This window comes from Drosophila biarmipes, chromosome 2R (genome assembly GCF_025231255.1).
Source record: "Drosophila biarmipes strain raj3 chromosome 2R, RU_DBia_V1.1, whole genome shotgun sequence".
Lineage (NCBI taxonomy): Eukaryota > Metazoa > Arthropoda > Insecta > Diptera > Drosophilidae > Drosophila > Drosophila biarmipes.
Genome location: NC_066615.1, coordinates 15,548,709 through 15,571,950, shown reverse-complemented (window position 1 = coordinate 15,571,950; position 23,242 = coordinate 15,548,709). Strand labels below are relative to the sequence as shown.

Genomic DNA, 23,242 nt, shown 5'->3' with positions numbered 1-23,242 from the left:
TGTCTTTTGTGTTTGTGAGGCATTTATATACCAGACTGAAAAGATGGATTCACTTGATATCCTGACAAGTGGTTATTATTAACGAATTAGACTTCAAGGGTGAGCCACCCCAGAAAGACAGGATACGAGACCAAGTAAGTAAGTATATTAATTTGGACATACTTGTATCGAAAATTTATAGATATTAAGGGTATATATGTTGTTTAAAATTTCCCCTTAGATTTCCCATTCCCTTATTGAAATAAATTCTTATTTTTTGTTTTTTCTTAAACTAATAGTTTTTAATGGTTTTCATACATTTGGTTGTTTTCTTAACAATGTTCGCTTGAGCGGATCATTTAATTTCAAAACAAATCAGTGAGAGAACTAAACTCTGTCGCTATCACAATAAGATAAGAAAGTTACGCATTTGCAATGGTAGACCTCGATTTCCCTAACTAAAGTTGACGATTTGTGCTCGATTTGGTGTGGGTTCGGTTTGAGTTCCCAATTCCTTTACAATGGGAAGCCTACTGTCTTTTTTTGTAGCGGTGCATGTATAGGAATATATCAAACGCTAACTATCAATATTAACAACTTTTGGCTTAACAAATAGCTAACTAAATGAAGGACTAAACTACGCGTTTCGTATAGTGTACGGATTAATGTTAATGACGGGCGACTATGGTTAATACTACGGCCTTTTTGTAGTCCTAGGAGCTGGAGATGGCCGCTGGCACCGATCTGCCGTTGCTCAGCCTTTGCGGGGTGGTGGTGCTGGTCGTCTGCAGTGCCGGCTTCTGCTCGTCGTCCTCGGGGTTGTCCCAGTACTGACGCTCGCCGGAGCCGAAGATGTTGTAGAAGGTGCCGCAGATGATGTACACAAAGGCGGCGATGAAGAACACGATCTGCCACTGACCCATCATGGGCTGTAAGGGGAAATAATTGTTTTAATATTAATTTTTCTGGAATGTACCAAGACCCAAACCCACCTTGCTGGGATCGGAGATGAGATGGCCCGCAGCAATGGGCGCCAGAAGACCGGCCAAATTGGCCAAGCAATTCGTGATGGACATCAAGAAGCCGGCGAAACGCGGGGTGAGGTCCAAGTGGTTGATCTTGAAGCCGGAGTAGATGCCTCCGTTCAGGCCCACTCCAATGGTGAGAATGGCCAGGGTCAGAGCCCGGTCGCAGCCCGTGTAAGAGGCGGCGATCAGGGCGATACCAGGACCATACTGGCCAATACTGTTGATCATCTTTCTGGTGGCCGTGTGCGTGAATCTCTTCGAGCTGATCATCCAATCGGCTACCACCGAGATGAACATGGAGAAGAGCCACATGGCCAGGTAGGGCAGGGAGCTGAGTAGACCGTTCGACTTCAGGGAGAAGCGGAGCACCTGCTTCATGTAGGTGGGCAGCTCGGTCATCAGGGTCTCGTAGCCGTAGTTGTGACCCATGTGGGCAAACAGGATAGCGTAGAAGGGCAGCGACTTCATGATGGCCTTGAAGGGAATGGGCGGGCTCTGAAAATGGTATAGGAATGTGTTAAGAACTTCTTTAAGTGATTTGATATTTCAAAACCCACCTTGACCACATCAGATCCCCAGAGCGCGTCATTGATGTATTTCTTCTCGCGCTCATCAATAGAGGGATGCGAAGAGGGATCCTCGTGCACGAAGAACAGGAAGGCGATGGACCAAACGGTTCCCACAATTCCAAACACATAGAAGATGGATGGCCAGCCGCCATCAAAGCCGTACTCAGCCAGCAATCCGGAGAGTGGCATCGAAATGATGGTTCCAAACTGAGCGCCCGCATAGACGGCAGCTCCCATTCGGGACCGCTCGTTGGGGGGGATCCACTTGGCCAACATGGCGTGGGTGCAGGGCACAATGGGACCCTCGCCCAGACCCTGGATGAAGCGCACCGCACACAGACCCCAGACTCCGCCTTGGCGAGCAGCCACGGGAACCAGGAAGGCGAACACCGAGTTGATCAGCATGCCGTAGCCCAGGAAGCGCATGGAGCCGTACTTCTTGGCCAGGATGCCGAAGGGAATCTGGGTGATGACGTAGCCGTAGAAGAAGGAGGACAGGATGTAGCCCTGCAGAGCTGAGTTCCACTCAAACTCGCCATCCTGGGAATCGTCCTGAAAAGGGTCAGATAATTTATCAATATGACTCAAAGATGGAGCTTTGTAAGAGCTACTTACAATGGGGATATCCCGATCTCCGCACTCATCATCGTACTCCTCCTCCTGGCCAGACTTGATGGCCGTGTGATTGACCATGGCCACTATGGCCACCGACATGTTGGTGCGCATCACATAGGCATTGGCCATGCCCAGGAAAAGCATAAAGGTCACAAAGTAGCGGGTGGCAAAGCATCCTGAAAATAAAAGATACATTTAAGAGAATTAGTGGAACATTCTATTAAAAAGAGGAACACCAAGAGTCTAGGGGCTGCCAAAATGTTCCCAAGAGAGCCTGAGAAAACTGATTTATCTTGCTAAATCAGTGAATGCGTCAGTGAGCAATAAGCATTTTTATTTAATTTATCTACGCCAGGCGGAAGTCTTGTCAACAACTATTAATGTTAGCTAGCCAATTAGGTGTTTCGGAAATGCAGAAATAACCCAGATATATCGAGGCTAAATCCGAGAGATATGAAGATGTAATCTGGTCTGGGGCTTGCTTAGCTCAAGGTTCGTTGCTCGGAATTGAGATAAGATTCTCGGCGGGTTTGCTGAGTGAATCATGGGCGATAGAAAGCCCTACCAAGTTGCTGCTCAGATATGTATAATTTTGAACTTCCCATTAAAAATATTTATTCGTCGTACTGCGATAACCAACTGATTTCTTCTTAAATTTCACAATTGCCGGTCGTATTTTGCATTGCTCCCCCCAATTATTCCATTTTATTGCCTCTGAGAGTCATATTCCGAGATCGCGTTGTGTATTACGATGAAGGCAATTGTTTACGCTGAGGTGGGTGAGTATTAGTAATTTTTAGTGCCGTTTGTGTCATTTGACAAACGTGAATCGCCGGCAGTTCCAGCAATTTTCACGGCCGTGGAACACGTGAGCTTCCCCAGAAATCCCAATTTCAGTACAGTTGCGCTTGCTTTCTGGGCTTTGGGGCTGGGTTTGGGCTGGGGTCTTTATGGCTCAATTAGAGGGTGACGCATGGAAAGTTCAAGGCTGCCGGCAGAAATAATTAAGGCAATTTACTTTCGAAACTAATGAACTTTGGCCGCCCGTAGCAAATCAAAAACTGAGCGATAAGCTTTTTTCTGTTCAATAACCCGACGGATTCATTGGAATTTAGTTGCCCATAATTTGCGAAACAAAAAACTTTGACATAAACAATAGCGCGAAACCGCAGAATTGCCGAATCAAATTTAATTTTAAAAATATTGTTGTTCGCTCGCCGTTTATTTTCGCTCACGTAGCATTTAATCGCGCGATTTGCTCGCTTTTTGCTTTGGTTTTCCCTCATTTTCCACCAGCGTCTCGTGTTGCACAACCGCCGAGTTTGCTTTCGTTGGCAGCAATCTGGCGATGGGGAGCAGCACGTGTAAGTCGCGCGAAATAAGTCCAAGGGGAAGAAACCTGTCTGCGGGGTGTGAAGAACACGGCCGGAGAACAGAGGGCCCCCGTGATATTACGCATACGCAGGGGTGTAGGAAAAATAGTTTGAGCTATCTACAAGATAGCTACATTTGCCTGCTTCTCGAAAATGATATATTGATAGATCACTTTAAAGAAGATCTCCGACTTTAGCTTACTCTGCGGCTGCTGCTCCAGAGATTCGTTGAGGTTCCTCTGGTTCCACACCAGCACATGGCCATCGCGGTGGCGGTGATTCAGACTGCTGCGTCGGAAGGGCATGGTGTACGAGAGCTACCCTTAACTTGGCTAAATTCGGTATTTTCTAGTTCGGTTTGTTCTCGAGCTCAAGACTTTTTGCGCACACGCTTAAACCATTTCATTGTCTATCTGTCGACCTGGCCGGCTGTAGACCGTAACATATCGCGGGCTGGTTGAACTCCGGGTCTTCGGGTAAGAGCTGGCGATAATAGTGTGTTGCGCCACCGACGTTGAGCGGTCAACTGAGTGGGTTCTGCTCGCTCCCGGCCCGTTGGCTATAGCTTTTCCTACTGAGCGCCAACTGTTGCGCGCCGCCTTCATTTATAAACTGCGGCCACGGCTGTGGGTATGGTGTACGAGCATATGAGTACATCTGCGGCTATTGGGCTCGGATATAGAACGAGTGACTGTGCGGTACGACCGCTCGAATAGGTATTCCTCTGCGCCGGCGTCGCTCTCGCCGCCGCTAGGTGATTACATCAGTTTTAGCGTTCAGATTTCGACTAATTAAGTGAGGCGATGGAAAGTTCTGCCCTGCATAATGCATCATTTCGGTGCCGGCGATTGATGTCAATTGATAGAGTGAACTTTTCAGTCGCCCCAAAGTCAAAGAAATCGCACACAGCACCCGTGCACAGTATATACGTCTAATTATATCGGATGTACGTAAGCATGGTACACACTCACATCTCGTGACTTTCGGCACATGGAAGACGAAGTACACGCGCTGTCTAAAATATGCACAGCTAAGTGATTATGGTAACAGCGGCTGCTCTCGTTGGGTTATTTAAAAAATTACTAAATATTTTTGGGTCTTGTCTTCCGTTTCCTGAGAAGTCTAGATTTTTAGTTTTTCAAGTAGCGACCCTTAACAAAAGCAAGCCGTACAGACATACTACTTTCGTGTATGCTTAGAGACCCAGGATGAAGTCATAGAAATGCGTCGCCGCTATATGGAGGCGCCCCCGCAAGGTGCACAATATGCTTTCTGGGCAATTACGGGTCACGCCAAAATATATACCCTATTTTAATCGCTTTGACAAATCGTTGCTAATTTTGACATAGGCCCAAAGGCAGAACAAAACGCGCCCTATTGTTTAGATTTTATCATTATTTATCTTTTCAACAAACCGCAGAGCGAGACCAAAGCTGAAACTGTAAAAATATCTACAGTCACGCTTGAATCGCCCAAGTGATTGCCTATATATAGAGTGTGCGAGCGGACCGCTCTGAAAGCCGCCGCCGGCTGAGACGGACACGTGTTTGTCGCCTGCCTCCGCTCACAAGTTCAATTCGCCAATCCGATAAAATCGCGACGACTGGGGAATGATCTACTATGAGAACTGTAGTTAAAGATTGATTTTAAATCTTAAAGAGGGGGCTTGAGACAAGCCGATATAATGATGATATGATATATATTTTGAAATATTCTAAAAGCTAGTTAACATTATAACATTATTTTAACTCCTTCTTATAACATATACCAAGTTTAATGGCGATCCGTGCTCAACAAGTCTACAAAACCGAGATATTCGCATAGAACTTTTATAGCTCAAGCCCCTTCGTCCCCTGCCCTCTTAATTGTGATTCCTTTTGTGTTAATTGTGGTTAGCCGACATTGAGCGTGTCTGGCGAGCTCTCGTGACAAAAAGAGACGCCATTCACCCTGTCTACTTTGATGTATACCATATTCTAATTATTTAAGTGTATGTAGGGTGTATTTTTGGCAAATCCCCTAATGGAATTCTTTATGGTCAGGCTGCGGTACAGTTGTGCGCGCCCACAGCAATTAAGTGATTTTTCATTTTGTCTGCCAGCTCTGGCGAACTATTTTGGTTCGCCAAGAGAAGTGATTGCGATTATATTAATAACTATTTATGGGTGTTTGAAAGAGTTAACTACTTTACATGTTATCTACATGAGGTCTACAAGCCTTTGTTACGTTTTCGCTGCCTGCTTTTGGGGTGAGCTTAACGTAGCGTAACGCAATTACGTATTGAACATAAGTTACTGGGATTTCATGGAAACTTCTGCTTTCTTCTCCCATTGAGTTGTAAGTGAATAATTGTGTGGGAACATTCTGGGGAATTCTGGGTGTGCAAGAGGCCCCGAATTACCCGAGCCAGCCATAATAATAAGCCACAATTGGCGTTTATTTGGCTTTCAACTCAATTTAAACATAAACAACGGGTATTTGTCGCGTTTGGGGGTTCCTGGTATCGGGTATCTTAAAAGGTGCTAAAGAGTAGCGAAAATATTGGCGGCCATAAAGAGGCGGCTTTGTTTTACTAGAAGGTCAGACTGAAGTCAGCAGGAGATTATTTATCAGATAGATCCGATTCAGCTACTGTGGCTTTGGGTTAATTGCTCTGTAATTTCTATTTCGGTTTCCCTTTTGCAGGTGAAAACGCAGATAGCACTGCCTGAATGAATGTCTTGGCTATTTTCGGGGTAATTGTAATCTATAAAAATAGTAACATGCCCACTCAAGAGATGAGATGAGTAATTTGCATGCCACTCACTGTCGCAAAAAAAAATTATATACTACTCTGCGAAAAAGTAGCAAAAGTCACGATCTTAAAAAATGAGGAATTTCTCAACTGTCCAAACTGAAAAGTTTATAGTGCTTGCCATCCCGCTTGCCCGCATTAAAATGGAAACCTACTTTGTAAAAGCAATTTTTCAATTTAGCAAGTCGCGCTGAGATGGGTTGCAAATCGGATTACGACAGTGCCCCGAGACGTCAGCGCCAACCATACTATATGTGTATCCACCAGATATATATCATCCCCTGGAAATATAGAACGGATATGGGGCTCCAGTCGAGCGCATCGCTCTGAACAGGTCGCTGATTCAACACTCTGCCTGCCTTTTGTTAAATTACTGGGGGTTTTTTCATCCATTCATGCCACCCACCTCCACATACGATTCCAAACTGCGGGGGCGTTGCCTGGGAAATTGAATAGATAATTTATTCGCAGTGCCATCCAATTAACGGATGGCATGTCGCAAGATGACAAAACCAGAGGGCCACCGCTTCTAGTGTCAATATCAGGGCCAAAAGCCAGCCACTCGGCAGTCTGCCAGACCGAAAATCGCCCCCATTTCGCCATTCTCGACACGAAGAGCTAACATGGCTCTGTACTGGCTAATGAAAGTAAAAAGCGAAAAGTTCTCGGCGGAATCCCAAGGCGAGTGCATTTCCCCCATCGACCTTAACCGCGAATCGAGTTTTTCGGTCGCCTTGCAGGGTTCATTTGCACGGTTATAAACACGTACTGAATTTGGCATTTATAGCTCTGCTTTTTGGCCAGATTTTTTTGCATTTGCCGGCTAACCGGTTTCAGTCGGGTGAATCTACGCCAGCGGGCACCAAAAAGGTAAACCGGGAACTCAAACAAACTGTGTCAAGTGCCGAGCAGACGACTTCTGTTTAGAAAACATTAAGGAAGCAAAGACAGCGTAAACAAGCCACTTGGTTGTCCGAAAAGGGGCGAATAATAGGCATATTATCAAGTTGTTGACTCAACTGTATAGCCTACCAAAAAAAAATATGTTTATAAAAATTTTAGCTAAATTTAAGACGGAGTTAAAAATATGTAACAATGCTTATATGGAAAAAACCTTATTTTGTAAAGTATTTATCTCAAAACGTTTGAATTCCTACCTGTTATTGAATTCAAGAAATAAATAATTTATAAACATCTTCATTTTAATCACCTTGTTAGTTTTTGTTATGATAAAACATATCGCATGTCATCACAAAATGTGAAAACCAATTTCCCTCGCCAACTGCCGACTGTGTGTCACACGTTAATTGTGAATTTGGCTCACGCATTGGCGACTCTTGTCATTAATGGATTTATTTTTATCCTCATTTTCGTTGCATAACAAATAACTTCCGTTTGGCGGCAACCTTCTCATCCATTTTCGGGCGGATTTCGCTTATTTAAATCAAGTGGACTCCCGGAGCAGCAGTGAGGAGCCCATTCAATCGACTTCAAGTGTAATTTTTGAGTTTAACGATTGCGAAATGGCAGGGCGAGAACGTGAGCTACGTTTTCAGCACAGGTTCTGTTTTGTTCAGTCAACTTGCTTAGTATTTCGAGCAACTGATAAATATAAATTATATGGCTCAGCGATTGGGACACATATCCGAGTGGCTTGTCATGAGCGATAAATGGGGCAATTAGCCGGTAGACTGAAATCATAGACTGGGGGAGTGCGTCATATGGATTGCAAACCTAGCGGGTAATTGTTCGAGGAAAAGAAAGCAAAGGCGCATATGCATATTATCTGGATCACCGATCATTATTGTGGGGGATATCACTTCATAATGAGGGGTTTTAAAAGATTAATAACTGGTAGTGTGCTAATTCTGGCAGAAGTTGCAGGCTACTTATTAATATTTCACTGCATACAATAACATTTTTAAAACAGGGCTATGAAGTCTATCACAACAATACCCTATAAATACCCCTACCCATATTAAGAATTACATCTTAAGCACACCTTCCCATTTGTTCTATCTTATTAGCCTTTGTATTTATGGTGTTTTTGTCACATCCCCAACAATCCCCTTGTAATTGGTTAGCAAAAAGCGTAATGACAATTCAGATTTATCTCAGCCATAAGTGTTATGACAACTGTGAGCTATCTGGGCTGTAATTGGCAAATATTACACCATTTCACTGTGCTGGCCTGGCACGCTCCCACACTCTTTCCACTGTCTCATAGAGACTTCTGTATCCTCGATGAAAACTCACCCAAGGCTGGCTTCTCCAGATCCTTCTCGGTGCTGCCGCAAATGGCCTCCTTCGACGCGGACATCTTGGTATTTGATGGATGAGCGGGCTTTGTTTGGGTTAAACACGGAGTGTTAAAACAAATTGATGACGACGCTGCAGGTGGCGCGTTTAAATATCACAATACGGCACACAATGCCGAAGAGCAAATATGCTGGGGGTGTATTTGCAGCTTAACCGGGGAATTTTCCCCACCGATCCGTCTTTCTGGGTTGCGCAATTCTTCTGCGGCTTTCTTCTGGCCGGTTCTTCGGACCTCTTCACTCGCGATCTGCTGCCGGCGACAGCTTGAATTGTTCTGATTGACAGTCAGCGGGTAGCGGGCCTTAAATAAGCCCCGATTCAGGTTCGCACTGGGTCCCACTGAGACGTCTGTTGTCTGAAGTCTGCTGTTTGCACGACTTATTCGCTGTTTACCGTCGCTCTTCGGGATGCGGATCCCCTCACTTCGCCAGCGGATCTCAGATCTCGGATCTCAGATCTCGGAGCTCGGCAGATGGAGATGTTAATCTGAAAGCAGAGAGCGGTGAACAAATTAGTTTGATAAATTTAGCAGGCTATCGGCTTCAATTGGTTGGGCAAACGGCAAGTGTCGCCGCCTGCGAAATGTCCACCGTCATGCCGAGGCGAGATTGGCATTTGATTTCGCGAGCTCACGAGTCAGTCGCCCTACACACGTTTTCCCAGTTAACAGCGGCCGGCGATCAAATATTTGATACAGTGATTTTGCAAATCTATAATAACCGATCGATGTGGGGTACAGTGTTCCATCCGAGTTTGATTTTCAGCCCGTTCTGTGCGGAGCAGACCTTGGCTGCCTTTTTCATGGGTGGCACTGCAAGGCTGGCTTAATATTTGCATTTATATCGCAAACTGGCCGTGTAATTAACCTTATAGCTCTACTTATCTCGTTCCGAGCCTATCCACTCACATATCGACAATTTCGGCTCCCTGATGATGTAATGTGTTTGTTACTTTTACGTTTTCATATATATATGTATTTTTGGGTTTTCAAAACAATGTTTCCCTTTTGACGGAACTGGTTACGCGGTTTTGCGCGGCATATTTCCAGGTAAATTGATTATAACAGCGCTTTGATTCTACATGTATTTAAGTTAAAAAAGCCACCGTCAATGTGACAAAAACACAGTTGCGCACTTGAGTTTTTGTGTGAGCCGAATTTCAATTGTTGCCGAATTGTTTGCACGTCAGAGCAGCCCCAAAAAATGGTTTTGGAAAGTTTTATCAGCCGGCTGAGAAACCTGCTCTCTCAAAGTGTTTGCGCAAATTTCCTAGAAATTGAGCCCACACAATACCTTAATTGGGCTGTTTTGAATGCCAAAGTCTGGCAAACACAGAAAAAATTCCATAAACATGTCAAGTGGGCACCCCACTAATTGCAATAGAAATGCTTAAATATATAAATAAACTAGATTTCTTAGAAGAGATAAGCCCGGCTTAGTTTGGTTCGCTATAGAACGGGTATAGAACCTTTTATTTAAATACAATGCCGTGGTGTATGCACATTTATTTGCATTATTACTTTATCACTCGCTATCAGTCGTAATAGATTTGTGATTGTTCTTATTGTGTAACCAGTGACCCGCTGCCAAGCTGAGATATTCAGTATTTGCTTTGCGTTATACATTTATTAGACAGGGATCAAAAATAGAAACGTGAACACCATGGTTACTTAATAAGATCTCTCGCTGTCACAAATATGGATCAATTTAAACAATTAGCAATCTGACATTTGGGTAAACATTTGGCCAATCAAACTTGGTCGCGATGATTTTGCATTTTACGGCTACCGTTAAACGACCGCAGATCGCTGGAAGCAGTCGACAGCGATGGACGTCCTACTCCTGGCACGGATCTCACGGGTATCTGACCCAGGTATTACATAAGGCATAGGAAATTCTAATAAATGTGGTTAGAATATAAGTAGGGGAAAGTCCCCCGAGGGTCTGGGTATCTCCAGCACACGCCTCTGAAACTCTACAAGTAGTATTATAAATTTAAATTGCAATTGTTTATGGCTAATTGTCAACTGCGCGGCAACTGTAGTTTATAGCTGCATTTTCTTGGCATTAAATGTGCATTAGTAAATATTAATAAAAGCCCGAAATTTATGGTCGGCCACAAAGCCATATTTAATGCAGTGGAGGGGCCCACCAGAATTTATGAATCTAATCGATATTGCTAACGCCCCTAATCGGATCGAAAAGCGCGCCGGGCGCTAAAGAATTCGCTGAAGTGGCGGAAATTTGGGCAAAATAAGTGGGCTCATAGAGAGAAGCTGGCAAAGTTCAGTATGGCCAATAGAATACTTCTCAGCACTCCTGGCCCGAGTGCTTGTAAATTCCCAGGCAGACAGATTTATTGACCCTCCGTCGCTCGAGTTCTTCTCAAAACTAGCCGCATAGGTTGCCAGGAGGGTGACGTTGGTCGTAAATCAAATACGCTTATCTAAGAGCACCCATCGAGTGGGGGACCTCTCGTAGATGGCACGGCAATACTAACTCCGGACCCCGAAACCAGATACTTCCTCTGGGCCCGAAACACGTGCTAATTACACTTCATTCACCCTTTTTTCGGCTGACTGAGATGCTATAGAGGCCGTAAAGCAACTCAAGACGTCTGGTATCAGATTGCCTTAATTGTGTCATAATTGGGCCTTATCGCCGATCCATAAACCAGCCTTCGTCGCTTATACAAGGCATCCGTGACAAGGCAATGGCAAATTTTCCACCAGCGCTTCACTTTCGACGACCGCAGATTGGCAGATTGGCATTTTAATGGCGGATGGGTTCCTCTTAATTTATGTTAATGCCATGCGCTATTTGTTCCAATTGCTGGCAGCATTTCCACACCATTTCCAGTTGCAACTCGGTTTTCATTTCCACGAGCTGCCAGAGCTTGCAGTCAGCTTTTCAAGTTCAAGTTCAGGCCCGAGACTCAACCTCAACTCAAATTCACATTCGATGCGGCCGAGTGGCTGTGCACTCGGAAAAAATGTTGCAAAGCACTTTGTCTTGATGCGCGTTTGATTTTTACTCAACGAATTTTGGGTAAACAAATTAAGAACATTTTAGGAGTAAACAATAAACAGGTTATAATTAATATACCCTTGTTTATTAGTCTCTAACTGGTCATTAAAATATATCTATCATATTAATTTTTATATCTCCCATATAATATCAACATTTTCAAATCAAAACGCACTATACTATGTGTGTTTTTTTCTGTGCAATATATAATATATATTATCAGATCCCAACACTGTTTTCGCTGTGGGAAACTGTTTGGATCAGCGGACTTGTGGGTCTCAAGAGGTATGTCTCTTGGCCGGGCTTATCTTCTTATCGGCGCGCATTTTTGCACTTGAGTTGGCCATCGAACGGGGATTCGAAATGAAAGTAAATAGGGCTGGCAGTCTCGTTAATCACCCAACCACTTGCGTGGAAGTGAATGGTATGGTTACACAAAATAAGGCTTCATTTGTGATCGTAAATCACTCACTTTAATCGAGTTCCTTGACAATACACAGCCGTGCTTTTGTTCGGCTTACTTAACTCGTTTTCGTCTGCTTTTTTGCAGTATTAAAACATATTTTTAAATATTGTGGACTTAATTGACTGGCGTTCTTAATCAGAAACTCACTCACCTCCCGCCGAACGCGGGCACACGCGCAAACGCACTGAGAAAACAACTTTTCAAAAATACGCATCAGCTGTTCGTAACGCTCCGTTCTCAATAGTCTTACTATACACTTTTTTGCAGTGGCTCCAATTAACTGGAACCCAGCGAATTTGCGGACAAAAACAGAGGTGCGGATGGGTGAACTTACACGGCACGACGGAACTCAACTCAACTTAGGGCTAGGTGGACCACTCACATGGACGGACTGGCGCCGGGCTTTCTCGTAGGGGCAATTCTCCACGCACTGGCGATGCGAAAAACTTTCTTTTGGGGCCTTCAACTCGCTCCTCTCGCCACGAGCGCTGCCAGTGTAATGACTTACTACCTCGGCTAATTGAACGTTTTTATAATTCTGTTTCTGCTTTTGCTCGCCGAGCGGCACAGTCGACGGCGGCAGCGACGCCGGCGCTAGGAAGCACGAAGCGCTCGGCTTGATTCACCGGCCGAGCTTCATTTGCCTGATAAATGCCCGTGCGCCAGGTGATAATGCCCCCTTGCGATAATAAAACGGCGCTATAAACGCCGGGCAAATGGTGTTGTGGGTCCGCCGTTCGAGGATCTCACTCCCACTTTTCGGCCGGCTGACCCTGCGAATCGATTCCGAGTTGGGGAGAGTGCCCGCAGCTGTAATGCTCGGGGTGTACCAGGCCTCTCTATAGAGAATACACTCCACTCAGCGCCGCGAATCGTGTGCTTTTCACGTGAGCACACTCGCACTTTCTGGCAACCTATTAAGTTAATCTCTCGCCCGCATGAGAGACACATGGCGCTGGGCGAAAGAGGCTTTTACGATATTGACAAATTGACAAGCCCCGTAAGAAGATTTATGGCGGGGGACTCTAAAGACCAGGCTCTGACGTCAAGAAATGGCTGTGGTACCTAAGTACCTTGGGTTTCCATATAAACTCTGTGCTCCCTAAACAGATGTAGAAATAAAAGTGGATAGCAAATCAAATTGGTATAACTTTACTTTATAGGATCATATATCATGCTTTCTTCGCTGCTTTGCTTATGATCAAACTCCACTCTATGATCGTACTCCAACTAGAAGACTGTACTAGCCCACACAGCTGCTTTTCTCCTGGTCTACCAGTTCTCCATAAGCCAACTGTGGTCAGCGATAAGGCTAAGGCCAGTTGTGTGCTCGCGGTAGCCAATATCAACTGATTTCGGGTCTATAAAGAGTCGTAAAACACAATCTTGACCAGCAGTAGCCGGGTTCTCTGTATGGTATATAGGGTCCCGGCCCATGAATGGACGATCAACCCAGCCGGGGAAAACTCAGTCACATGATTTCGGATTGTGGTTAGCGGATTAGCCCGACAACCGCATAGCTCTGTATAACCCTTAAGAGATCTCTTATCACGGGGCCTATAAGTATGACAGCCTTAAGTGCCATTCAATTGCCCGTGCCAAATCATATTTGACCGATCCGTTTCAGTTGTTCGTACCGCATTATCTCGTCATTAATAGTATTCCGAAAGTCATGATAGGAGGGAACGTGTTTTAGTGACTGAATTCGGGGATCGATGAAGATACTCCAGAGCCACATTCGATCTGCTACGCTTTTTGGGGCATGTCGCTTGACGCAATTAGTCCGTTTTCATCTTTTTTTACAAGATAACGAAGTTTTTTTGTGAAGTGCAAGCATTTAGGTAATAGATTGCATATTCTCAGGTGCAAGGCAGAGAACAAGTATTATTATTTGATTATAAGAAATTATCTTTGATGAAGTTCCAAGTGATTTTCCACTGAATACAAAGTTGAATCACCAAGCTGAAGGGGTTGGACAACAATAATCAATAGAGTCACTAGTTAATAACGATTATTTTGCAATATTATTTTTATCTTTTCAGAAATATAGAATGAGACAATTCGAAAATAGAAATCCATAGAAAATAACTCTGAAAACGAGTTTAGAAATACAATAGGTATACGGTCACAAATCCTTAAAACTGATAGGAACAGTCATTTATTTTTCGTGTATTTATTAGGTAGTTGAATTTGTTGGCAAGTTATAGAAGCTTTTAATATATGGACGTGCTCAAAATATTTATGATGTTTCTATATTTACCCAAATAGTAAGAGAGTGTCGGATTACGTAACAATATACAATGTGCTAATCGCAGGTATGTTATCACTAAGGTAACAATAATTATAATTTTTTTTCTCAAGCGGAACGTTGCAGCTAAATCTAGTTGTGAATAAACTAACTAGATTAGTGCCTAAATCTGTTCCAGTTACCATTGCAGTGACTCCTAGTCCGAGTTCACAAACTTCAGAGCCCAGATGATAGGGATATAGGAATGTTAATAGCCAAAGTCCCTGGAATATAGAACTACAAGCATTTTTTCGCAACCTGCTAATGCGATCTGGGACATAATAAATTCTGGTGCAAGCCAAAATAAAATAAATCAGTGTCGAGCTGAACATCGGCTGTCTCGATTAGAAGGCGCGCCCTGTAGCGGAGGTAAATACAGCCATAAAACCCGGAGCCCCGGCGACAATATCGCATATGGCCCCCATTGCAATCGAGTGGCTAGATAAGGAACGTGCCGCAGATCGGCCGAGCTGCTTGCTCACGTTCACGTGATGAGCACGCCGATCCATCCGGCCAGGTACATCTACCCACCAGCAGGTAAATCAGCGAATCAGCCAGGGGCGAACCGACATCGGCGATAATGAATAACGAGCACAATTACCAGCAGGCGATGTGCTAAATGTTGATACAAATGGCTTATCTTGTCACCGATATTTGGCCCAGACGACCGGGGGATTTGCTAATGATCATGGGGCGTCGCCCAAGTATGTCCGTTCCAAGATGCCCGACTCCTCAGCGTCAAGAATCCGACACGAATGGTCTTAGCGAAGTTTAACCACGGCAAACAGGGCCAATCACCGCTGTTTGAGTTGTCCGAGAGCAGCAAATAGATGACTTAGTGCTGGGAAATGTGTGCCAGAGCAAAATATTGCCTCTGACATTACTCATACGCCGCGTGGGACATTAACAGCGGCATACCATAGAGATTACATTTGCCATGTGTGCCTAAAAGTAGGCTTTGCTTTCCAAAGGTGGTGAAATTGTTGGAATTCAGGCGGGAAATTAACCAAGTGTTATGATACATAAATAGGTAGTTAAATTGTATTTATTGGTAATAGGTATCCCTATTCAATTTGCCTATCTAGTAACCCTTTAGTTATCTAACACTCCTATACCAAATTTTATTCGCCAACTCCACACCGTATACTTAGCTTCAATCAAAACTAATATCTTCTTTCATTTGAAAATAAATTCTAGACAAAATGCCCTGCAGAGTTGGGGATTTGGATTCAACTTCCGCCCGCTTTCAGCCCAGTGTGAGGATAGGAAACTGGGTGGAGGAAAACTGCCTAGAGGAGGTATAATATAAAGTATAAACATTTAAGTGGCAATTAAACACCCATTTTTAAGGACAAAATAGTGAACTTCAAGAAGCAGCGCGACCGAGGCGAACTTCTGGTGGAAAAAGCCCGCACTCTGTACGACAATTTCCACAAGGAGGTCGTCTTGGCTGCCCCCAAGCAGACCATTATATTCGGGGCCATTGTGCAGCTCATGCCCATCTACATGAACATCAGTGAGATGGACACCTCCGACCTGAATGCCGCCCTCTCGGTGGTGATCAACGAGAAGGTGGTGCGCAAGAGCCAGTCCATCCACGAGGACTGCGAGCTCACTGTGGCGCCCTCGAGGCGACCCTGTGTGCGCAACTCCTTCAAGATAGTCAGTGGAGATGGTCGGGATCGCACGGGGGAGAACATCAAGTACGGACAGCGGTTCCAGCTGCAGTGCATGGCCTCCGAGCAGGATCCCATTGTCCTGTACAGCGGGCCCAAGCGGTGCAATCTGCAGCAGGGCGTCAACGCCACCTACTTGTCCCACAAGAACGGGGAGCTCAACCTCAACCTGGGACTCGTCCATCGCAGTGTAAGTGGGAACAAATAGGGTAGTGTTGTCATATAGCCAACGTTTCCTATAGAAAATCAACTGTCCTGACAACGATATACCCCTGGCCTACACGAACTGGTTCTGCAGACACGTGGATCCCAAACAGCGTTTCGAAAGCGAAGGGGAAGATATACCTGTAATACCCATTCAAATTTATCTAAGTGTTTAGTTATCTTATTTAATATCTCTAACCATAGAGCAATACCCCCTTGGTGATTGTGCATGGAACCACAAATCGAAACATTGCTGCCGAAAATGTTTTAATACAAACCCTGTTTGGCCCAGAGTTTCTGGTATCCGTCCAGAACTATCGGAATATCTATAAGCACGAGATGTGGAAGAACGTTTGGATGATCAGCAATGGCCATCAAACTGGATCAAAATCTTCAAATTCTTCGTCCCACTGAGTTCCTAAAGCTGTAAAGGCCTACGACATGTATTACATATTCTTAAGAACAGGCACAGCACTTATATGGTGTTTGAACTTGATTTTTACGAGGCAGACATTTAAATTTCGCACATAAACTGCGACGGGTCGAGCCCCTGCTGTTTGGCCTACATAGAAATTGGCATTTGGCGGTTTAATTTGAAGAGAAAAAAATGGGGACGGTACTTAAGATAATTGGCAAGTGCGTTTAACGCCTTGGAAGGGCTTCTAAATATATTATTCTAGGCAAATCAGAAGGAACAAAAATATACAATCAATAAATCATATTGAAATATTTAAGCATATTAAATATATATTATTGTTATGGGAAATCCTAAGTTAACAAAGTGAGCTGGCAATCGAAATATTGACCCCCCACCTAGTTTCCCCCTTATCAGGGCTTCTTCCCACGCAAAAGTGTGCCGTTCGGGCGATAAAACCACTCGAACGTAACCCCAAACAAGGCCTATAAATAGAGAACAAGCGAACCACATTCGACACACTCAACCCTTGCGATGTCTTCCGTTAACAATCTAGCAAAGCTTTCGATCCTTCTGCTCGCCGTGGCTTCGGTTCTCGGCGAGATGGATGCGTCGGAGGAGTCGCGGATCATCGGAGGTCAGTTTGCCGCCGCAGGACAATTTCCGCATCAGGTATCGCTCCAACTGAATGGGCGCCATCACTGCGGTGGCTCCCTAATCTCCGAGACGATGATCGTGACGGCCGCCCACTGCACCATGGGCCAGAATCCGGGCCAGATGAAGGCCATTGTGGGAACCAACGATCTGGCCGCCGGCAACGGTCAGACCTTCGGCATTGCCCAGTTCATCATCCATCCGCAATACAATCCGCAGAGCCAGGACTTCGACATGTCGCTGATCAGGCTGAGCAGCCCGGTTGCCATGGGAGGAGCAGTCCAGACCATCCAACTGGCGGACTCGGACTCGAACTACGCGGCCGACACGATGGCCATGATCAGCGGCTTCGGCGCCATCAACCAGAACCTGCAGCTGCCCAACCGCCTCAAGTTCGCCCAGGTCCAGTTGTGGAGCCGCGACTACTGCAACTCCCAGAACATCCCCGGGCTCACGGACCGCATGGTGTGCGCAGGACATCCCAGTGGCCAGGTCAGCTCCTGCCAGGGCGACTCCGGCGGTCCGCTGACCGTCGATGGCAAGCTCTTCGGCGTGGTGTCCTGGGGATTCGGCTGCGGGGCCAAGGGGCGTCCGGCCATGTACACCTATGTGGGAGCCCTTAGGTCCTGGATCAAGCAGAACGCCAATGTTTAAGTGGAAAAGGCATAGCACCTACTTATCGACCTTAATAAAAACGAAAGCAGCATTACAACTCGATGTTTTATTTAAACTAACTTTTAACATTCGGAGGTATATCAATTATTTTAGAGGATAATCTCCAGATAAAACAGGAAGCTAACTTCGGCGAGACAAAGTAGATCTACTCAGGCAGCTTAAACCATCATGCAAATAAAATATATTTATTTAAAAAAATAAAAAATATCTCACTTTAGGTTCTGACGTCATATTGCTGATAAGGATTTGCTGATAGCGTTGGTAATTCGGACTTACTGCCCCTCTTGGAAGAAGCTCTTCTTTCTATTTCCTATCTCACCGGAGGCTTAGGAAGTCTGTTCTAGGGTTGGCCCATGCCAAAGATTAAGCTGAAGTGTTGCCAAATAACAAAAAAAGAGAAGAACTTTAATATCTTTATTACAATCTTTAAAATTTCATGCAATTTAATAAAATTTGGTTATTTTTGGGGGACACAGAATCCGTCAGCTCTGAATATAAGACTTTTATAAGAGCTGGGAATTCGTTCTCTCCTAACAAAGGAAGATGAGGGTACGCAAAAAACAGATTCGCATTCTTCGCATCAGTAAGGCGGAGAACAGCGACATGGAGAGTCACAAAACAGAAAGCAGCAGTGCGGATAATACAACCAAGGCAGCTGACTCACTGCCGGCGTTGAAACTCTTGTGTTCCATATGCAGCGAGTTCTTCCGCGGAAGGGATAGAATTTGTAGTATCAACACCTGTGGCCATGTGTTCCACCAGAACTGCCTGAGACGCTGGCTCAAGAGATCCACCACCTGTCCGCAGTGCCGCGCCTCCTGCCACTGGCAGCTCGTCTCCAGACTTCACCTAAACTTTGGTGCCGTCACGGAGCTTTGTGATAAGGAGTCAACCGAAGCGGAATCTCATGAGACGGATGCCCCTTTTCAGTGGGTGCCCATGAATCTGAATGGGGATACCAGCACTGAGGATTCGTATCTGCCCCCCGAGGGAGCTCTTCAATGCGCAGTCAGCGACAGAGGGAATCCCTCGTATGTGGCACGAACCTATTTAGAATACGATCGCCTGCCTGCTCATTATGTGCCCACGGAGAAGGTTGCTCACGGAGGCTGGAACGGCAAAGTCTATACTTTTACGGAGGGGGTGGAGGTGCTGGTGCTCAAGGACTGCGACTACGAGTGGGTGGCTGGTCGGCATGGTTCCTATCCGGAGAATGCGCTGCCCACGGGCTACGCGCGCTGGGACGAGGTCACCTACACGGGACGCGGTGTGTGCAACACAACCATGCGGCTTGGCAAGGTCCATCCCTCCTACAGGGCACTGTTCATACCAATCTGGAGTAGGGAGTTTGGCGTCAGTTCCTACGAGGTCCTGGTGCTCACTCCACGCAATCAGCCTGACCAATGATACTTTGGAAAGTCTTTTGTATTACTTGTGCACTGCAGCGGCCATGATTGATTGAAAAATTAAATAAAACTATATAAAATATTTTTTGACAAATCGTACTACTGCTCAATTATCAAAAAAGTGCTTACATCTCATAGCTCACTTTCAACATATGTATTATTCGACAAGCCAAAATACAACGTTTATAAAGCATGGCATGGACTATCAGTTCCCAGTGAGACCGCTTAAGGGAGTGCGAGAGAGATGGGGATATGCATGCTACAAATCGGCTGTTTCCGATATTGCACACCACACAAACACGCCATTTAGTGTCTATAAGTGGGACTTGCCGCATTCGTTACCCTGTACTTCAAACTATTTTTAAAAAAGTTTACTAACCACATTGGTAAATTTAACCCAGCACAAGTGCTTGTCCGCAGCATTGCACACTTTGTTTATATTGCGAAGAGCCAAACTTTGTTATCAATATAAGACTTTTCTAAGAGTAGGTATCCGTTCTCTCCCGTAGACACCCGAAAAAGTGAGCCCATAAAAAACACATTCGCGGTCTGCCCCAGCTCAGTGAGGCGCAGAACAGCGGCATGGAGAGTCCAAAAAGTGAAAACAAGAGTGCGGATGACACAATCCGCTCAGCTGACTCATCCCCCGCATCGAATGTGATGTGTTCTATATGCAACGAGTCCCTGCGCGCCAGTGACCAAGTTTGTGGCATCAACACTTGTGGCCATGTCTTCCACGAGAACTGCCTGAGCCACTGGCTAACTGGATCCCTCACCTGTCCACAGTGCCAGGCCTGCTGCCCCAGACACCTCGTCTTCAGACTTCACCTAAACTTTACCTCAGTTCCGGAGACTGGGCATGAGAATCCTTCGGAGATAAAGTTCTTCAAAATGGATACCCACTTTCAGTGGGTGCCCATGAACCTGGATGAGGACGCCACGACGGAGGACTCGTATCTGCCCCCCGAGGGCGCTCTTCAGAGCGGAGTCAACGAGAACGGGAATGCCTCCTATGTGGCACGAGCCTACTTCAATAACGATCGGCTGCCCGCCCATTATGTGCCCAAGGAGAAGGTTGCCTACGGAGGGTGGGGCGGTGAGGCCTACGCGTTAACCGGTGGGGTGGAGGTGCTGGTGCTCAAGGACTGCGACTACGAGTGGGTGGATGGTCAGCAAGGTAGCTACCCGGAGGAGGCGCTGCCCACGGGCTACTCGCACTGGGGCGAGGTCACCTACACGGGACGCGATGAGTTGGAGGGCATCATGCGGCTGGGCAAGGTACATCCCTCCCTCAAGCAGATACTCATACCTCACCGGCGACAGGAGGTCGGCGTCAATGCCTACGAGGTGCTGGTGCTCACTCCTCGCAAGCGGCCTAATCAATGATTTTTTCTAAGTCTACGGTCGAAATAATACGAGTTTGTGTGCCCTTAAAATGCAAATGCTTGCGTGATACTTGTGAATCTTGTCTCTATAACATCAATAATAAATAATTAATTATGATTAATAAATATTGCTTAACTTGGCTTGGTCTGCAAGGGTATTTAAACTTCGGCTGTGGAAAATAGACATACCTTCTTGCTACAATAATTTTACACAAACTTAAAGTATTTTACATACTCCTAATTGACACTCTACACATTGCTTACATGCAAACGAAAACTAATCCGGCAGGTGGCCCTTAGTTCAGCTGCCGCCCCATAGATGGCTGGCACATGGAAGGTAAGCCGCAGCGATTCAGTAAATCTTCCTTTAAGGAGAACTCTCCTTGGGCCTTTTGACCCATGTTTCATTTATGAAACCCCAAGTTAAGACAAAACAACGTTTTCAATTCACATATTTTATTCATAACTGTATCTGATTCCTTGCACAATTTTGCGTTCTTACTACACATTTACTACGCGCTTAGTGAACTATTGTAAGTTTAGTTTAAAAAAGATTATCGACCACTTCCTATGGCTTTTGGTTTCGTACGTAAAGTGTAAATGCCGCCTACAGTGAAGCTCGCTGGCTGGAATAAAACATAGCAAACGGAAAACAATGCGCAACTCTTGGCTATCGTATTGATATAATATGTACGTTTTAGTCTCGAATAAAACAGTATTTAATCATAGTTATGTACACATTCTGCAGGATGCGATATGAAATTGTACAGTACAGTATATACACAGTCGCTGTGCTTGTGACCTAGCCTAATTCTAGAAGAGTTCGATGAACGGATGCGAACGTAACACGCGGGTACGAATGCGTTCGTTATAAATAGAAGGCACTATGCACATTAGCATTATGAACTAACCTCTAGGGACTAACGCTATATATCTGTGTGATATCGGTAGTTCGGAAACTGATATTTGTAAGTACTACAAGCTGGCTGTGTCCAACGAATAGGATATGTTGTCGTTTTGAGAATCCAACGAAAGGAAATGCAACGGATTTTCAAAGAGAACACTAAGTTACCCGAAATCTAAGCTCCTAAACGTAATTTGGCAACGCTCCTCGTCTAAAAATTAGGCAACACAACACGAAATAAATAAAAGCAAAAATTTGGTTCGCCATTTAGGAAAGCATAAGAAACAGTGTGTGGGAATGCTCGGGGCCACAGGCGAAACAAAGGCTATCACCAAATGCTTTCCAACGCAGACTTAGCCTAGGGCTTACTCACTAAAACATATATTTGGAATGAGGCTTTCGCAGAGCCATTTGATGACATTTGTAAAATTCATAAATAATCCGGACATCCCTCGCCCGTCGTCGTTGGCCATGGTGGTTCACGCTTTCCGTAAATTGTGCTAAATGTTTACAAATGTAAATGCAAAAATTGCGCTACGACTTCGGTTGGTTGGCCAGCACGTGTCCCTGGCCCGGGGCTCCATTAACCTAATCCTAAGTGCTCCTTGGGCTCCGACTTAGGTCTAGAAAACCTATCAACTTATAGCTACTGTACAGCAGTCCTTCTCGTTCTCTTCTCAGTGTCTGTTTGTCTAGTCTGTGGGGATGTGTGTGTGGTACTTAATGCTACGTACGCCTATTCTGTTGTTTGGAAACATATAAATTTTAATAATATTTATATAGCATGGCAAGTGGTGCTGCTGCTGCCGCTACAATCCCCTTGTCTCGCTCCCTATTGCACATGCCTCGGGGGAGCCCAACTACTCCAGCTCCTGTCGCCACCTCATGTCCTGCCGCTGCCTCTTCTCTCTGTTCCGATCCTGCCGCTATGCTCGTGGTTGTGGGAGTCGCCGCGAAGTGGGCAACAGCAGGTTGCCCCTCGCATAGAAGTAGCCTCACAACTTGGAGCTGTCGTAGTTCTCGAGGGTCCACTGCTGGCGACTCAGGCTCGGGTTGCACTCCTCCATCAGCAGCTTGTCCTTGCTCTCGCTGATGGCCAGGCACTTCCCGGAGGTGCCGTGGTGCAGCTGCTTGGTGTTCTCGCGGTAGGTCCAGAACTGGAACGAGAGGATTCGGTTGGTGACTTGGTATATACGGGTATATCTTAACTCCAAGTATAAGCAAACATGTTTCAAATCATTAAAATTCATTAAAGACGCTTATTATTTTAAAATAAAATATACAAATTATTATGAAACTTCGAATTCTTAAATCTAAGATTTATAAATGAAAGAAATGTAAATTTAATATTACATATTCTATTGTTTTTGCAATTAAACGACATTAAAGTCAACGCTTTAAAGATGCATGTTATTCCTGAAATTCATTTACTAGTTGGTTTTACATTTAATCTCTGGAATATGAAAG

At 45.2% G+C, this 23,242-nt stretch overlaps 6 protein-coding genes across 12 annotated transcripts in view; 4 read left to right on the top strand and 2 right to left on the bottom strand.

Moving 5' to 3' along the window:
- Positions 1–252: 252 nt before the first annotated feature.
- On the bottom strand, positions 253–12,679 carry LOC108036511 (putative inorganic phosphate cotransporter). Of its 4 annotated transcripts, XM_017112714.3 has the most exons (6): positions 12,552–12,678; positions 8,615–9,163; positions 2,192–2,367; positions 1,565–2,128; positions 972–1,502; positions 253–908 (listed from the first exon to the last, which is right to left on the bottom strand). In XM_017112714.3, exons 2-6 carry the CDS (start codon positions 8,676–8,678, stop codon positions 693–695), a joined length of 1,551 nt encoding a protein of 516 aa, XP_016968203.1. In that variant the 5' UTR covers positions 8,679–9,163; positions 12,552–12,678; the 3' UTR covers positions 253–692. The 4 variants fall into 4 exon arrangements, with proteins under 4 accessions (XP_016968203.1, XP_043947778.1, XP_016968202.1 ...); XM_044091843.2 differs by having other exon boundaries at positions 1,565–2,367; positions 12,552–12,679; XM_017112713.3 differs by lacking the exons at positions 8,615–9,163; positions 12,552–12,678 and adding an exon at positions 3,767–4,151.
- Positions 12,680–13,993: 1,314 nt separating this feature from the next.
- LOC108036512 (cilia- and flagella-associated protein 161) lies at positions 13,994–16,814 on the top strand. The gene is made up of 5 exons (XM_017112717.2): positions 13,994–14,010; positions 15,654–15,754; positions 15,807–16,322; positions 16,375–16,479; positions 16,541–16,814. Exons 2-5 carry the CDS (start codon positions 15,659–15,661, stop codon positions 16,748–16,750), a joined length of 927 nt encoding a protein of 308 aa, XP_016968206.1. The 5' UTR covers positions 13,994–14,010; positions 15,654–15,658; the 3' UTR covers positions 16,751–16,814.
- Positions 16,815–16,970: 156 nt separating this feature from the next.
- On the top strand, positions 16,971–18,094 carry LOC108036513 (trypsin-1). Its single transcript, XM_017112718.3, has one exon. It carries the CDS (start codon positions 17,286–17,288, stop codon positions 18,057–18,059), a length of 774 nt encoding a protein of 257 aa, XP_016968207.1. The 5' UTR covers positions 16,971–17,285; the 3' UTR covers positions 18,060–18,094.
- Positions 18,095–18,623: 529 nt separating this feature from the next.
- On the top strand, positions 18,624–19,487 carry LOC108036191 (uncharacterized). Its single transcript, XM_017112182.1, has one exon. The coding sequence runs from the start codon at positions 18,624–18,626 to the stop codon at positions 19,485–19,487; it is 864 nt and encodes a 287-aa protein (XP_016967671.1).
- A 581-nt stretch (positions 19,488–20,068) lies between these two features.
- On the top strand, positions 20,069–20,872 carry LOC108036193 (uncharacterized). Its single transcript, XM_017112183.1, has one exon. The coding sequence runs from the start codon at positions 20,069–20,071 to the stop codon at positions 20,870–20,872; it is 804 nt and encodes a 267-aa protein (XP_016967672.1).
- Positions 20,873–21,310: 438 nt separating this feature from the next.
- LOC108036368 (putative polypeptide N-acetylgalactosaminyltransferase 9) overlaps positions 21,311–23,242 on the bottom strand; it is a 61,101-nt gene continuing 59,169 nt past the window's right edge. For all 4 annotated transcript variants that reach the window (XM_017112451.3, XM_050888295.1, XM_017112450.3 and 1 more), the window contains one exon: positions 21,311–22,932. In XM_017112451.3, coding sequence (XP_016967940.1) covers positions 22,771–22,932 — 162 coding nt within the window. In that variant the 3' untranslated portion in view covers positions 21,311–22,770. The remainder of the gene's footprint in view (positions 22,933–23,242) is intronic.

Coding starts and splice junctions, on each gene's coding strand:
- LOC108036511 (XM_044091842.2), bottom strand. CDS start 3,869: ATGCCCTTCCGACGCAGCAGTCTGAATCACCGCCACCGCGATGGCCAT. Junction 2,368..3,766: donor TCTGGAGCAGCAGCCGCAGA/GTAAGCTAAAGT, acceptor TTTTATTTTCAG/GATGCTTTGCCACCCGCTAC. Junction 909..971: donor TCATCTCCGATCCCAGCAAG/GTGGGTTTGGGT, acceptor TTCCCCTTACAG/CCCATGATGGGTCAGTGGCA.
- LOC108036512 (XM_017112717.2), top strand. CDS start 15,659: ATGCCCTGCAGAGTTGGGGATTTGGATTCAACTTCCGCCCGCTTTCAG. Junction 16,323..16,374: donor TGGGACTCGTCCATCGCAGT/GTAAGTGGGAAC, acceptor CGTTTCCTATAG/AAAATCAACTGTCCTGACAA. Junction 16,480..16,540: donor GCGAAGGGGAAGATATACCT/GTAATACCCATT, acceptor CTCTAACCATAG/AGCAATACCCCCTTGGTGAT.
- LOC108036513 (XM_017112718.3), top strand. CDS start 17,286: ATGTCTTCCGTTAACAATCTAGCAAAGCTTTCGATCCTTCTGCTCGCC.
- LOC108036191 (XM_017112182.1), top strand. CDS start 18,624: ATGAGGGTACGCAAAAAACAGATTCGCATTCTTCGCATCAGTAAGGCG.
- LOC108036193 (XM_017112183.1), top strand. CDS start 20,069: ATGGAGAGTCCAAAAAGTGAAAACAAGAGTGCGGATGACACAATCCGC.